Genomic DNA, 15,851 nt, shown 5'->3' on the forward strand with positions numbered 1-15,851 from the left:
CTACATTTTTTTTATCTTAATAAATTATATCTAATTATTATCCTATTTTAATGGTACTGTCTATGGCCCTATACCCTAGACACCCACCTGAATGACCCAGATATTAAGGAGAAGTCCCTAACTGTTTTATGTGCTCGCTGTAAGCGCTCTGTATGCAGCTAAAATGAGGTCAGAGACCAAGAGCAGCACTGCCCCCTCAAGATTCTGAGCCTGCTTGGCAGGGTTGGTCCTGCAAAGCCAAAGCCCCCTAAAGGGAGAGGAAAATATACAAGGAATTTCTCAAAGCTGCTAATGAGAACCTTGACGACCTTGTACCTAGCCGGTGGGGATTCCGGTGGGGTACCCCCACCCAGGCAGTGGCAGTGCTGGCAACACTAGCTGCAGTAACCCATGGGGAGGGGGTCACACTCGGACATTCAGAGAGGGGGTATATTATTGTGGCCCTGGCGGCACAGAATCAAGGTCGGACTGCATGGAGATGCGTGGGGACATGGTCATGACTGGTGGCCGTATTGTGGGTGTTTTTTCAGGAATGGGGTGTACATTTGACTGCCATTATCTAGGATATGACAATGGTAAATACATTTCAATTTTTGCTTATTTTTTTGCGCGGTCTTGCAGGCCTTCTCATGCAGCTGCAACTGCAATAGCATTTGGAAATCATGACCCATCTTGAGTTGGGCTCTGGGATGGTGCAACTGTTGAGAAAGTGAGCTTATGGTTGTGTGGGGGTAAGGGCTGAGTGTGTATGTGTGTATCCCACAACTGTTGCGAAAGAAGAAGTAAAAGATGTAAGGTACAATAGAGGATGATCCACAGCTATATATAATACAAATCGAGGTGACGGCAATGGAAATGCATATGGCAATTGATTTACTTCAATTCGGTAAATGGAACTGTATGCTCTTTTCAAAGAATGGATCCCAGTCGGTTCAGGGCTATGGGATACAGGGGGTCGAGGGTGGTCTGCCGGGCATTGGGATGACAAGCCATCTCGAGATGAGGCCTTTTAGCGGGTGGAATAGTAGGGACCAATTGGAGGTTTACTTAGTAGAAATGCAAATATCATGGTACAACTATATAGACACTCAATCATTATGTTACTTTTTAATAGTACGTTTACAAAAATATATTCTGATTAAAAGAATGAAAGGTGTGTCTCATGGTAAGTGGTGAAATAAGTATAGCCAGTTACAATTGTAATGGCTTAGCAGATAATAAGAAAAGACGATCAGTATTTACCTGGCTAAAAGAGAAGGATTATAATATTTATTGTTTACAGGAAACCCATTCAACAGTTTTAGATGAAGTTTTGTGGAAAAAGAACTGGGTGGGCAAAATATATTTCTCCCATGGGCAAAGAAATTCAAAAGGGGTGATGATCTTAATTAACAATAATTTTGATCCAAATGTGCAAATTGTCCAAACAGATCCTCAAGGTAGATGGATTATTTTAAATATGTTATTGGACAATAAACAAATATGGCTTGTTAACCTATACGGTCCGAATAATGATGATCCAAGCTTCTTTGAAAATATATATAAGAACTTATCAACTCTACAAGCAACACTAGACTCTATTATTATAATGGGAGATTTTAATACGGTCTTAAATAGCTCTATAGACCGGAAAGGAAATCACACTACAAATTATCACCCTCAGGCACTTAAGGAAATCATGAATGTCATGGATATATTGGAATTAGTGGATATATGGAGACTTAAATACCCTGATTTAGTGAGATATACATGGCGGAGGCTGAATCAAGCTAGTCGTCTTGACTACTTTCTTATTCCATTCTCTCTGGCACCAAAAGTTAAAAAAGTGTTGATAGGGGATAGAATGCGGTCGGATCATCACATAATTGGCATATATATTTCTCTTACAGAATTTCCACGTGGGCGAGGATATTGGAAATTTAATCAAAGTCTACTAGATGATAAATTGTTTAGAACTAGGACAGAAGATTTTATAACTGACTTTTTCAGACATAACATAGGTACAGCAGATCCCCTTATTGTATGGGACACTTTTAAGTGTGCCTTTAGAGGCCATGCAATTCAGTACTCATCTATAAAACAAAAGCAATTTAGATCAAAAGAGTCCATATTAACAAAGGAAATTGAAGGACTAACAGTACAGTTAGATAGCAATAAAAACGGTACCATAGAGGCACAGAATAATTTAGAGGAAAAACAAAAAGAAATGGAGGAACTTATTCAAGAAAGATCCAGTGTAATATATTATAAAAATAAAGCGAACTGGATGGAATATGGGGAAAAATGCACCAAATTCTTTTTCAATCTTCAATATAGAAATGCTACCAAAAAAAATGTATTAAAACTTGTGACAAATGATGGAGTCACGCATGATTCACCAAATGATATTTTGAAAGAGGAAGTAAAGTACTTTAAGAATATGTTTTCGTTTCAGGCTCCTCCATCTCCACTAACTGAAACTAATTGTATGGATTTTTTTCCTATTAATAATGTAAAATTAACATCTGAACAGAAAGACTCATGTGAAGGCCAAATTACAGAGGAGGAACTGCTTGTTGCAATTGGGGCCTTTAAAGATGGGAAAACTCCAGGGCTGGATGGCATACCAGTGGAAGTATACAAAACGTTTTTCGATATACTCAAAGGACCATTATTAACTTGTTTTAACCACTCCTATATAAATGGTAGATTATCAGACACACAACAAGAAGGTCTGATATCGTTATTACTGAAACAGGACCCAAGTGGTATATATAAAGATCCAGTCCAATTAAAAAATTGGAGACCTCTTACACTTCAGTGTTGTGATGCAAAAATCCTAGCAAAATGCTTGGCGCATAGAATAAAAAAAGTTTTGTCAGATATTATTCATCCTAATCAGACAGGTTTTTTACATGGACGATACATTGGAGATAATATAAGGCAAGTACTGGAAACAATAGAACACTATGAGATATCGGGGACACCAGGCCTGGTTTTCATAGCTGATTTTGAAAAGGCTTTTGATAAAGTACGACTGGAGTTTATATATAAATGCCTAGAATATTTCCATTTTGGGGAATCTCTTATAAAATGGGTTAAAATTATGTATAGTAACCCTAGGTGTAAAATAGTAAATAATGGCTACATCTCAGAAAGTTTTAAACTATCTAGAGGAGTAAAACAAGGTTGTCCACTATCGGCATATCTATTTATTATTGCCATCGAAATGTTAGCTGTTAAAATTAGATCAAACATTAATATTAAAGGATTAGAAATCCATGGCTTAAAAACTAAGGTGTCATTGTACGCTGATGATTCATGTTTTCTTTTAAAACCACAACTAGAGTCTCTCCAGGGCCTCATAGAGGATCTAGATACCTTTGCTATCCTCTCTGGATTAAAACCAAATTATGATAAATGTACCATATTACGTATTGGATCACTAAAAAATACACATTTTATATTGCCATGTAGTTTACCAATTAAATGGTCTGACGGAGATGTGGACATACTCGGTATAAAAATCCCAAAAGAAAGAAATGATCTCACTCCAATAAATTTTTATAGAAAGTTAGCAAAAATAGATAAGATCTTGCTACCATGGAAAGGAAAATACCTGTCTATTTGTGGAAAAATCACCCTAATTAACTCTTTAGTCATATCACAGTTTACCTATTTGCTTATGGTTTTGCCTACACCTAGTGACCTGTTTTTTAAATTATATGAACAAAAAATATTCAATTTTATTTGGAACGGCAAGCCAGATAAAATTAAAAGGGCCTATTTATATAACGAATATGAATTCGGAGGGCAGAAATTATTAAATATTAAAGCATTAGACCTCTCACTAAAGGCATCGGTCATACAAAAGTTATACTTAAATCCAAACTGGTTCTCTAGTAAACTGGTACGAATGTCTCATCCTATGTTCAAGAAGGGCCTTTTTCCCTTTATTCAGATTACACCTGCTCACTTTCGGTTGTTTGAAAAGGAAATGATCTCCAAAATATCCTTATTCTTTAAACAAGCCTTAGAAAGTTGGTTGCAATTTCAGTTTAATCCACCTGAAAGGACGGAACAAATAGTACAACAAATATTGTGGTTAAATTCAAATATAATAATTGATTAAAAAAAATGTATTTATCGAAGAAATGTTTAAAAAAGGTATAATTTTTGTGAATGATATCATAAATAGGACTGGTGGAGTTATGTCACACATGCAGCTAACACAGACATATGGAAAAGTCTGCTCTACCCAAAATTACAACCAATTAATTGCAGCATTACCACAAAAATGGAAGAGGCAAGTAGAAGGGGAAAAAAGTAAGGAACTTGTATGTCGGCCCTGTATTAAAGAACAAAAATGGTTAAAGAAAAGTGTGATAAATAAAAACATATACCAATTTCATTTAAGGACCAAAAAACTAACAGCTGTGCCATATAAATTGCAAAATAGTTGGGAAGAGATTTTCGATGTACCCATTCCATGGCACATGGTTTATGAATTGATACGCAAAACAACGCCGGATTCAAAACTTCGAATTTTTCAATATAAATTACTGTACAAAATTCTTGCAACTAATATAATGTTATATATATGGGGTATACAATCTTCCCAGCTCTGCAGATTCTGTTGTGAGGAGGCAGAGTCATTAGATCATTTATTTTGGTATTGTCCATATGTAGCTCGTTTTTGGTCACAGGTCCAGGAATGGCTGAAGAATTGCAACATTTGCCTAAAACTAACGCTACAGATAACAATACTGGGGGATTTGAAGAGCCATAGTCAATCAATCAATAATATAATAATTATTTTGGCAAAGATGTTTATTTTTAATTTACAATCTGTAGAAGCTATGAGAATAGGAAGGTTCAGGTCTTTTGTGAAGCATCACAGCACAGTTGAGAAATGTATGGCAAATAGAAATCCGAAATGGATGATGTTGGAAGATAGATGGGAGGGGTTGGGTGGAGCTGAAGGGTGGGACTAATAACAAGATAAACAATATAGGGCATACGGGATCTGTGAAATGTGTATAGGTGCGGAGCTTTTGTGAAATAGCACAGTTACAAGTGGAAATAAAATTGGATGGACAACAGAAATAGAGGAAGGACTAAGAACAAATAAGAGAGAACTATTGTAAAGTGGATTGTGTCTGTAAGATAGGTATAAGATGTAGAAATTGAAGGTAAAAGCAGAAGTGTTTATAAGTTTACTCCAATTGGGGGATTGGTGGTAGGGTCGCGGGGAATAATAATAAAGGCATATTCTTTAAAAAAGTATGTATGTCTATATAGATATGTGTATGTATATATGTGTATATGTATGCATACGTGTATGGATATATATATTTACCCCAAAAAATATGGGGGAATGGAAATGATGCAGACAATTACATTGGAAGCAACATTCTTTCCGCAATACTGAGCTGATCCACCCCTAAAAAAAAGAAAAAAAAAAAAAGAAAAAAAAACAGTGGTTATATGCTAAAGCAACAGTGGTTATATGCTAAAGCAACAGTGGTTATATGCTAAAGCAACAGTGGTTATATGCTAAAGCAACAGTGGTTATATGCTAAAGCAACAGTGGTTATATGCTAAAGCAACAGTGGTTATATGCTAAAGCAACAGTGGTTATATGCTAAAGCAACAGTGTTGATATGCTAAAGCAACAGTGGTTATATGCTAAAGCAACAGTGGTTATATGTATCGGTTCCTGTATCATACTGACCTGTAGATGCATTACTATACCCTCAATAGGTTCCTGTATCATACTGACCTGTAGATACATCACTGTTCCCTCTATAGGTTCCTGTATCATACTGACCTGTAGATACATCACTGTTCCCTCTATAGGTTCCTGTATCATACTGACCTGTAGATACATCACTGTTCCCTCTATAGGTTCCTGTATCATACTGACCTGTAGATACATCACTGTTCCCTCTATAGGTTCCTGTACTGACCTGTAGATACATCACTGTTCCCTCTATAGGTTCCTGTATCATACTGACCTGTAGATACATCACTGTTCCCTCTATAGGTTCCTGTACTGACCTGTAGATACATCACTGTTCCCTCTATAGGTTCCTGTATCATACTGACCTGTAGATACATCACTGTTCCCTCTATAGGTTCCTGTACTGACCTGTAGATACATCACTGTTCCCTCTATAGGTTCCTGTATCATACTGACCTGTAGATACATCACTGTTCCCTCTATAGGTTCCTGTACTGACCTGTAGATACATCACTGTTCCCTCTATAGGTTCCTGTATCATACTGACCTGTAGATACATCACTGTTCCCTCTATAGGTTCCTGTATCATACTGACCTGTAGATACATCACTGTTCCCTCTATAGGTTCCTGTACTGACCTGTAGATACATCACTGTTTCCTCTATAGGTTCCTGTATCATACTGACCTGTAGATACATCACTGTTCCCTCTATAGGTTCCTGTATCATACTGACCTGTAGATACATCACTGTTCCCTCTATAGGTTCCTGTATCATACTGACCTGTAGATACATCACTGTTCCCTCTATAGGTTCCTGTATCATACTGACCTGTAGATACATCACTGTTCCCTCTATAGGTTCCTGTATCATACTGACCTGTAGATACATCACTGTTCCCTCTATAGGTTCCTGTATCATACTGACCTGTAGATACATCACTGTTCCCTCTATAGGTTCCTGTACTGACCTGTAGATACATCACTGTTCCCTCTATAGGTTCCTGTATCATACTGACCTGTAGATACATCACTGTTCCCTCTATAGGTTCCTGTACTGACCTGTAGATACATCACTGTTCCCTCTATAGGTTCCTGTATCATACTGACCTGTAGATACATCACTGTTCCCTCTATAGGTTCCTGTATCGTACTGACCTGTAGATACATCACTGTTCCCTCTATAGGTTCCTGTATCATACTGACCTGTAGATACATCACTGTTCCCTCTATAGGTTCCTGTATCATACTGACCTGTAGATACATCACTGTTCCCTCTATAGGTTCCTGTATCATACTGACCTGTAGATACATCACTGTTCCCTCTATAGGTTCCTGTACTGACCTGTAGATACATCACTGTTTCCTCTATAGGTTCCTGTATCATACTGACCTGTAGATACATCACTGTTCCCTCTATAGGTTCCTGTATCATACTGACCTGTAGATACATCACTGTTCCCTCTATAGGTTCCTGTATCATACTGACCTGTAGATACATCACTGTTCCCTCTATAGGTTCCTGTATCATACTGACCTGTAGATACATCACTGTTCCCTCTATAGGTTCCTGTATCATACTGACCTGTAGATACATCACTGTTCCCTCTATAGGTTCCTGTATCATACTGACCTGTAGATACATCACTGTTCCCTCTATAGGTTCCTGTACTGACCTGTAGATACATCACTGTTCCCTCTATAGGTTCCTGTATCATACTGACCTGTAGATACATCACTGTTCCCTCTATAGGTTCCTGTACTGACCTGTAGATACATCACTGTTCCCTCTATAGGTTCCTGTATCATACTGACCTGTAGATACATCACTGTTCCCTCTATAGGTTCCTGTATCGTACTGACCTGTAGATACATCACTGTTCCCTCTATAGGTTCCTGTATCATACTGACCTGTAGATACATCACTGTTCCCTCTATAGGTTCCTGTATCATACTGACCTGTAGATACATCACTGTTCCCTCTATAGGTTCCTGTACTGACCTGTAGATACATCACTGTTCCCTCTATAGGTTCCTGTATCATACTGACCTGTAGATACATCACTGTTCCCTCTATAGGTTCCTGTATCATACTGACCTGTAGATACATCACTGTTCCCTCTATAGGTTCCTGTATCATACTGACCTGTAGATACATCACTGTTCCCTCTATAGGTTCCTGTATCATACTGACCTGTAGATACATCACTGTTCCCTCTATAGGTTCCTGTATCATACTGACCTGTAGATACATCACTGTTCCCTCTATAGGTTCCTGTATCATACTGACCTGTAGATACATCACTGTTCCCTCTATAGGTTCCTGTATCATACTGACCTGTAGATACATCACTGTTCCCTCTATAGGTTCCTGTATCATACTGACCTGTAGATACATCACTGTTCCCTCTATAGGTTCCTGTACTGACCTGTAGATACATCACTGTTCCCTCTATAGGTTCCTGTATCATACTGACCTGTAGATACATCACTGTTCCCTCTATAGGTTCCTGTATCATAGTGACCTGTAGATACATCACTGTTCCCTCTATAGGTTCCTGTATCATACTGACCTGTAGATACATCACTGTTCCCTCTATAGGTTCCTGTATCATACTGACCTGTAGATACATCACTGTTCCCTCTATAGGTTCCTGTATCATACTGACCTGTAGATACATCACTGTTCCCTCTATAGGTTCCTGTATCATACTGACCTGTAGATACATCACTGTTCCCTCTATAGGTTCCTGTATCATACTGACCTGTAGATACATCACTGTTCCCTCTATAGGTTCCTGTATCATACTGACCTGTAGATACATCACTGTTCCCTCTATAGGTTCCTGTATCATACTGACCTGTAGATACATCACTGTTCCCTCTATAGGTTCCTGTATCATACTGACCTGTAGATACATCACTGTTCCCTCTATAGGTTCCTGTACTGACCTGTAGATACATCACTGTTCCCTCTATAGGTTCCTGTACTGACCTGTAGATACATCACTGTTCCCTCTATAGGTTCCTGTATCATACTGACCTGTAGATACAACACTGTTCCCTCTATAGGTTCCTGTACTGACCTGTAGATACATCACTGTTCCCTCTATAGGTTCCTGTACTGACCTGTAGATACATCACTGTTCCCTCTATAGGTTCCTGTATCATACTGACCTGTAGATACAACACTGTTCCCTCTATAGGTTCCTGTATCATACTGACCTGTAGATACATCACTGTTCCCTCTATAGGTTCCTGTACTGACCTGTAGATACATCACTGTTCCCTCTATAGGTTCCTGTATCATACTGACCTGTAGATACATCACTGTTCCCTCTATAGGTTCCTGTATCATACTGACCTGTAGATACAACACTGTTCCCTCTATAGGTTCCTGTATCATACTGACCTGTAGATACATCACTGTTCCCTCTATAGGTTCCTGTACTGACCTGTAGATACATCACTGTTCCCTCTATCGGTTCCTGTATCATACTGACCTGTAGATACATCACTGTTCCCTCAATAGGTTCCTGTATCATACTGACCTGTAGATACATCACTGTTCCCTCTATAGGTTCCTGTATCATACTGACCTGTAGATACATCACTGTTCCCTCTATAGGTTCCTGTATCATAATGACCTGTAGATACATCACTGTTCCCTCTATAGGTTCCTGTATCATACTGACCTGTAGATACATCACTGTTCCCTCTATAGGTTCCTGTACTGACCTGTAGATACATCACTGTTCCCTCTATAGGTTCCTGTATCATACTGACCTGTAGATACATCACTGTTCCCTCTATAGGTTCCTGTATCATACTGACCTGTAGATACATCACTGTTCCCTCTATAGGTTCCTGTATCATACTATATCGTTTATTTTCCGTGTTTAGAGTCATCCAGCTGGATCAGTGTCATTGGGCCAGCTGGATCAGTGTCATTGGGCCAGCTGGATCAGTGTCATTGGGCGAGGCTCAGAGAAAGTGCTAGTGCCTAGTGTCTTCATTGTGAGGACGTTACAATCATTCACTGTCCGACATTAAGTCACTCAGCAGGTTTTTTGTTTCGACTTTCACTTAAATTACACTGAATCAGCCACTGCTTCAGTCAAATGTTAAGGTTCCTAGTGTTTATTATGGGCACCAAGCTCCCCACCGTACACCTGTTGTAAGTACAACACAGAAGCTCTCTTGGTGTCCCTAACTATTCTGAAAATCTTGTAGGCCTGCTAAATTGGACAGCGATACATTGGGCACAGCAGTTAGGCTACTGCCTCATGCCCTTCGTTCATCCGTTTATCCTTCTTTTTCTCCAGTCACCCATTCATTCATTCATTCATTCATTCATCCTTCCATTCATTCATTGATTTATCCCTTATTTTCTCTTATCTTCCTCAGGACGAGAAATCTCAGCGTCATTGTTCCAGCGGCAACATGGAGGACGGCGATAAGCTCCTGGCCCCGCCCCCTTCTTTCGGCAGCCATTTTGAGAGGACAATCTCTGTTGTCAGGGGCAACCGTAGCCTTGGTATGTTATCGGTGTTTTTCATTGTGGCGGGGTGTCTGTGTGCGTACGTCGTCGGCACGGCGATACTGGGCGGAGAGCAGGAGAAGCTGATAATCGAGGGAAGTCAACGATTTTTTCAGGAGTTGAGGTGAATAGTGGTGTTTCTTAAGGGAATATCGGTAAAGGCTTATCGAATTTATAAAGTCGCAGGGAATTCAATCAAATTGAAAAGGTGAGAGAAAGAACAGAGAGGAAGAAAGTTGACTAGGACTTTTTATTAAGGGCACCATAGAAAACCCATGTTGATGACTGTGAAAGAGAGAGTGGACCTCTGTTAAGTAAACCCATGTTGATGACTGTGAAAGAGAGAGTGGACCTCTGTTAAGTAAACCCATGTTGATGACTGTGAAAGAGACAGTGGACCTCTGTTAAGAAAACCCATGTTGATGACTGTGAAAGAGAGAGTGGACCTCTGTTAAGAAAACCCATGTTGATGACTGTGAAAGAGAGAGTGGACCTCTGTTCAGAAAACCCATGTTGATGACTGTGAAAGAGAGAGTGGACCTCTGTTAAGAAAACCCATGTTGATGACTGTGAAAGAGAGAGTGGACCTCTGTTAAGAAAACCCATGTCGATGACTGTGAAAGAGAGAGTGGACCTCTGTTAAGAAAACCCATGTTGATGACTGTGAAAGAGACAGTGGACCTCTGTTAAGAAAACCCATGTTGATGACTGTGAAAGAGACAGTGGACCTCTGTTAAGAAAACCCATGTTGATGACTGTGAAAGAGAGAGTGGACCTCTGTTAAGAAAACCCATGTTGATGACTGTGAAAGAGACAGTGGACCTCTGTTAAGAAAACCCATGTTGATGACTGTGAAAGAGAGAGTGGACCTCTGTTATGAAAACCCATGTTGATGACTGTGAAAGAGAGAGTGGACCTCTGTTCAGAAAACCCATGTTGATGACTGTGAAAGACAGAGTGGACGTCTGTTAAGTAAACCCATGTCGATGACTGTGAAAGAGAGATTGGACCTCTGTTAAGTAAACCCATGTCGATGACTGTGAAAGAGAGAGTGGACCTCTGTTAAGTAAACCCATGTTGATGACTGTGAAAGAGACAGTGGACCTCTGTTAAGAAAACCCATGTAGATGACTGTGAAAGAGAGAGTGGACCTCTGTTAAGTAAACCCATGTCGATGACTGTGAAAGAGAGAGTGGACCTCTGTTATGAAAACCCATGTTGATGACTGTGAAAGAGAGAGTGGACCTCTGTTCAGAAAACCCATGTTGATGACTGTGAAAGACAGAGTGGACGTCTGTTAAGTAAACCCATGTCGATGACTGTGAAAGAGAGAGTGGACCTCTGTTCAGAAAACCCATGTCGATGACTGTGAAAGAGAGAGTGGACCTCTGTTAAGTAAACCCATGTTGATGACTGTGAAAGAGAGAGTGGACCTCTGCTAAGAAAACCCATGTCGATGACTGTGAAAGACGCAGTGGACCTCTGTTAAGAAAACCCATGTTGATGACTGTGAAAGAGAGATTGGACCTCTGTTAAGAAAGCCCATGTTGATGACTGTGAAAGAGAGAGTGGACCTCTGTTAAGAAAACCCATGTAGATGACTGTGAAAGAGCGAGTGGACCTCTGTTAAGTAAACCCATGTCGATGACTGTGAAAGAGAGAGTGGACCTCTGTTATGAAAACCCATGTTGATGACTGTGAAAGAGAGAGTGGACCTCTGTTCAGAAAACCCATGTTGATGACTGTGAAAGACAGAGTGGACCTCTGTTAAGTAAACCCATGTCGATGACTGTGAAAGAGAGAGTGGACCTCTGTTCAGAAAACCCATGTCGATGACTGTGAAAGAGAGAGTGGACCTCTGTTAAGTAAACCCATGTTGATGACTGTGAAAGAGAGAGTGGACCTCTGTTAAGAAAACCCATGTCGATGACTGTGAAAGACGCAGTGGACCTCTGTTAAGAAAACCCATGTTGATGACTGTGAAAGAGAGAGTGGACCTCTGTTAAGAAAACCCATGTTGATGACTGTGAAAGAGAGAGTGGACCTCTGTTAAGAAAACCCATGTAGATGACTGTGAAAGAGAGAGTGGACCTCTGTTAAGGAAACCCATGTTGATGACTGTGAAAGAGACAGTGGACCTCTGTTAAGAAAACCCATGTTGATGACTGTGAAAGAGAGAGTGGACCTCTGTTAAGTAAACCCATGTTGTTGACTGTGAAAGAGAGAGTGGACCTCTGTTAAGAAACCCCATATTGATGACTGTGAAAGAGAGAGTGGACCTCTGTTAAGAAAACCCATGTTGATGAGTGTGAAAGACAGATTGGACCTCTGTTAAGAAAACCCATGTTGATGACTGTGAAAGAGAGAGTGGACCTCTGTTAAGTAAACCCATGTTGTTGACTGTGAAAGAGAGAGTGGACCTCTGTTAAGAAACCCCATATTGATGACTGTGAAAGAGAGAGTGGACCTCTGTTAAGAAAACCCATGTTGATGAGTGTGAAAGACAGATTGGACCTCTGTTAAGAAAACCCATGTTGATGACTGTGAAAGAGACAGTGGACCTCTGTTAAGAAAACCCATGTTGATGACTGTGAAAGAGAGAGTGGACCTCTGTTAAGAAAACCCATGTTGTTGACTGTGAAAGAGACAGTGGACCTCTGTTTTGTTTGTTTTAACTTAACCTTTATTTAAACTAGGCTTCCGGGGAACAGTGGGTTAACTGCCTTGTTCAGGAGCAGAACGACAGAGATTTTTACCTTGTCAGCTCGGGGATTCGATCCAGCAACCTTTACGGTTACTGGCCCAACACTCTAACCACTAGGCAACCTGCCGCCCAACAGAAAACCCATTACATCACATTGTCATCGTCACTTTAACGACAGGAAGACCAGTGACAACAACAATGTCTGTCAGCAGCAATACCATAAAGGGTTGACCTCTAGGTCTGTCAGCAGCAATACATAAAGGGTTGACCTCTAGGTCTGTCAGCAGCAATACATAAAGGGTTGACCTCTAGGTTTGTCAGCAGCAATACATAAAGGGTTGACCTCTAGATCTGTCAGCAGCAATACATAAAGGGTTGACCTCTAGGTTTGTCAGCAGCAATACCATAAAGGGTTGACCTCTAGGTCTGTCAGCAGCAATACATAAAGGGTCAACCTCTAGGTCTGTCAGCAGCAATACATAAAGGGTTGACCTCTAGGTTTGTCAGCAGCAATACCATAAAGGGTTGACCTCTAGGTCTGTCAGCAGCAATACATAAAGGGTCGACCTCTAGGTCTGTCAGCAGCAATACATAAAGGGTCGACCTCTAGGTCTGTCAGCAGCAATACCATAAAGGGTCGACCTCTAGGTCTGTCAGCAGCAATACATAAAGGGTCGACCTCTAGGTCTGTCAGCAGCAATACATAAAGGGTCGACCTCTAGGTCTGTCAGCAGCAATACATAAAGGGTTGACCTCTAGGTCTGTCAGCAACATGGTAGGATTATATTCATGTTATTGATTTGGGTCGTCTGTCACTTTAGAGAAGTTAGTTTCCAGACTGTGGAATCCCATTGTTGAATGTATCACACCTTTTTGCAGTATAGTTTGGCTCCTGTACTGTGTGTGTGAACATTCATCCATTTGGGACTACAGAATGTTGTGAGCAATTTTGTTGTTATTTTAGCACTAAAGTGTGTTTATAATTATTACCTTGCCTGACACCGTACCAACATTAGATGTTCAAAATTACACCAAAGAGATAAAGCTCTACATTTTTAATGATATATATACATATTTATATTTCTTACTGTACTGTGTATGGTATGCTTTGTCAATTTTGTGTGAACATGTGTTTGTTTGTGAACTCACCTTTTTGTGAGAACACACGTGAGAAAGTTGTGAGAGATTTGTGAGAATCATAATTTGTGAGAGATTTGTGAGAATGCTAATTTGTGAGAGTTACGTATTTTCTTTGTTAGGACCCATCGTTTGTTAGAACACACGAATTTGTGAGAACACTCGTTTATGTGAACGTCTCGTTTGTTTTTTAACACGTGTGTGAGAACATTTGTAAGTGATGTTTTGTTTCTGGCCTTGGGGAATGCATGGCAGTGTTGTTTCCTAGAGCTCGTGTTGTTTGTGACAGATAAAGACACTTTAGTTCCTGTTTGTCTGTGACAGATAAAGACACTTTAGTTCCTGTTTGTCTGTGACAGATATAGACAATTTAATTCCTATTTGTCTGAGACAGTTTCTTCACAGATGCGCGTGAAACTGCTTTTTAATTTCTTTGTTTTTTTGTCTTTGTGGTCTTTGTGGATTCTTTACTAGCCTATTTATTAACCGGGTTGTCGAACAATGTCTGTCTTAGGGAAAACCTACAGACAAAAATAAGCGGTTAAACGATGATATTTAATGTGATATTATATTACTCTGTGTTATCTTTACTGATTATATATCTATATATATAGAGAGAGAGAGTTGCTGTGAAGGAAAGTGCTGTCTGTTCGTGTACCTATCAGACCTGGTTCTCCAGCTCTGTCAGGTCATTTTCACTGCAGCTTCTCTCAGAGGTCTATAACTGTGGCTGTAACCCATATGCACTATGATTGTATTGTAATTTGAATGTAATGACAATGAAAAAAATAAAAATCAATAAACTATTTATTTTTAAACATACATCAAAGGTTTTTTTGAAAGTCATTTATTTTTGGATCTACCTTCAAATTGTGTACGCTCATAGTGTGATGGTGTAGTCCCTTGCTGTAGATGTGGTCTGACTAGTGTGTGGTCCCTTATTGTAGATGTGGTCTGACTAGTGTGAGGTGCTGTAGATGTGGTCTGACTAGTGTGAGGTGCTGTAGATGTGGTCTGACTAGTGTGAGGTGCTGTAGATGTGGTCTGACTAGTGTGTGGTGCTGTAGAGTGGTCTGACTAGTGTGTGGTGCTGTAGATGTGGTCTGACTAGTGTGTGGTGCTGTAGATGTGGTCTGACTAGTGTGTGGTGATGTAGATGTGGTCTGACTAGTGTGTGGTGCTGTAGATGTGGTCTGACTAGTGTGTGGTCCCTTGCTGTAGATGTGGTCTGACTAGTGTGTGGTGCTGTAGATGTGGTCTGACTAGTGTGTGGTTCTGTAGATGTGGTCTGACTAGTGTGAGGTGCTGTAGATGTGGTCTGACTAGTGTGTGGTGCTGTAGATGTGGTCTGACTAGTGTGTGGTGCTGTAGATGTGGTCTGACTACTGTGTGGTGCTGTAGATGTGGTCTGACTAGTGTGTGGTCCCTTAATGTAGATGTGGTCTGACTAGTGTGAGGTGCTGTAGATGTGGTCTGACTAGTGTGTGGTGCTGTAGATGTGGTCTGACTAGTGTGTGGTGCTGTAGATGTGGTCTGACTAGTGTGTGGTCCCTTAATGTAGATGTGGTCTGACTAGTGTGAGGTGCTGTAGATGTGGTCTGACTAGTGTGTGGTGCTGTAGATGTGGTCTGACTAGTGTGTGGTGCTGTAGATGTGGTCTGACTAGTGTGTGGTGCTGTAGATGTGGTCTGACTAGTGTGTGGCCCCTTGCTGTAGTTGTGGTCTGACTAGTGTGTGGTGCTGTAGATGT

The 15,851-nt window shown here is 40.3% G+C and overlaps 1 protein-coding gene across 1 annotated transcript in view; it reads left to right on the forward strand.

Moving 5' to 3' along the window:
* The window catches only part of LOC129842068 (multiple PDZ domain protein-like), a 103,647-nt gene that overhangs the window by 34,630 nt on the left and 53,166 nt on the right, over positions 1 to 15,851 (forward strand). Inside the window, exon 16 of the mRNA XM_055910459.1 lies at positions 10,128 to 10,257. Coding sequence (XP_055766434.1) covers positions 10,128 to 10,257 — 130 coding nt within the window. The remainder of the gene's footprint in view (positions 1 to 10,127; positions 10,258 to 15,851) is intronic.

Source organism: Salvelinus fontinalis, unplaced genomic scaffold (genome assembly GCF_029448725.1).
Source record: "Salvelinus fontinalis isolate EN_2023a unplaced genomic scaffold, ASM2944872v1 scaffold_0010, whole genome shotgun sequence".
Taxonomy (NCBI): domain Eukaryota; kingdom Metazoa; phylum Chordata; class Actinopteri; order Salmoniformes; family Salmonidae; genus Salvelinus; species Salvelinus fontinalis.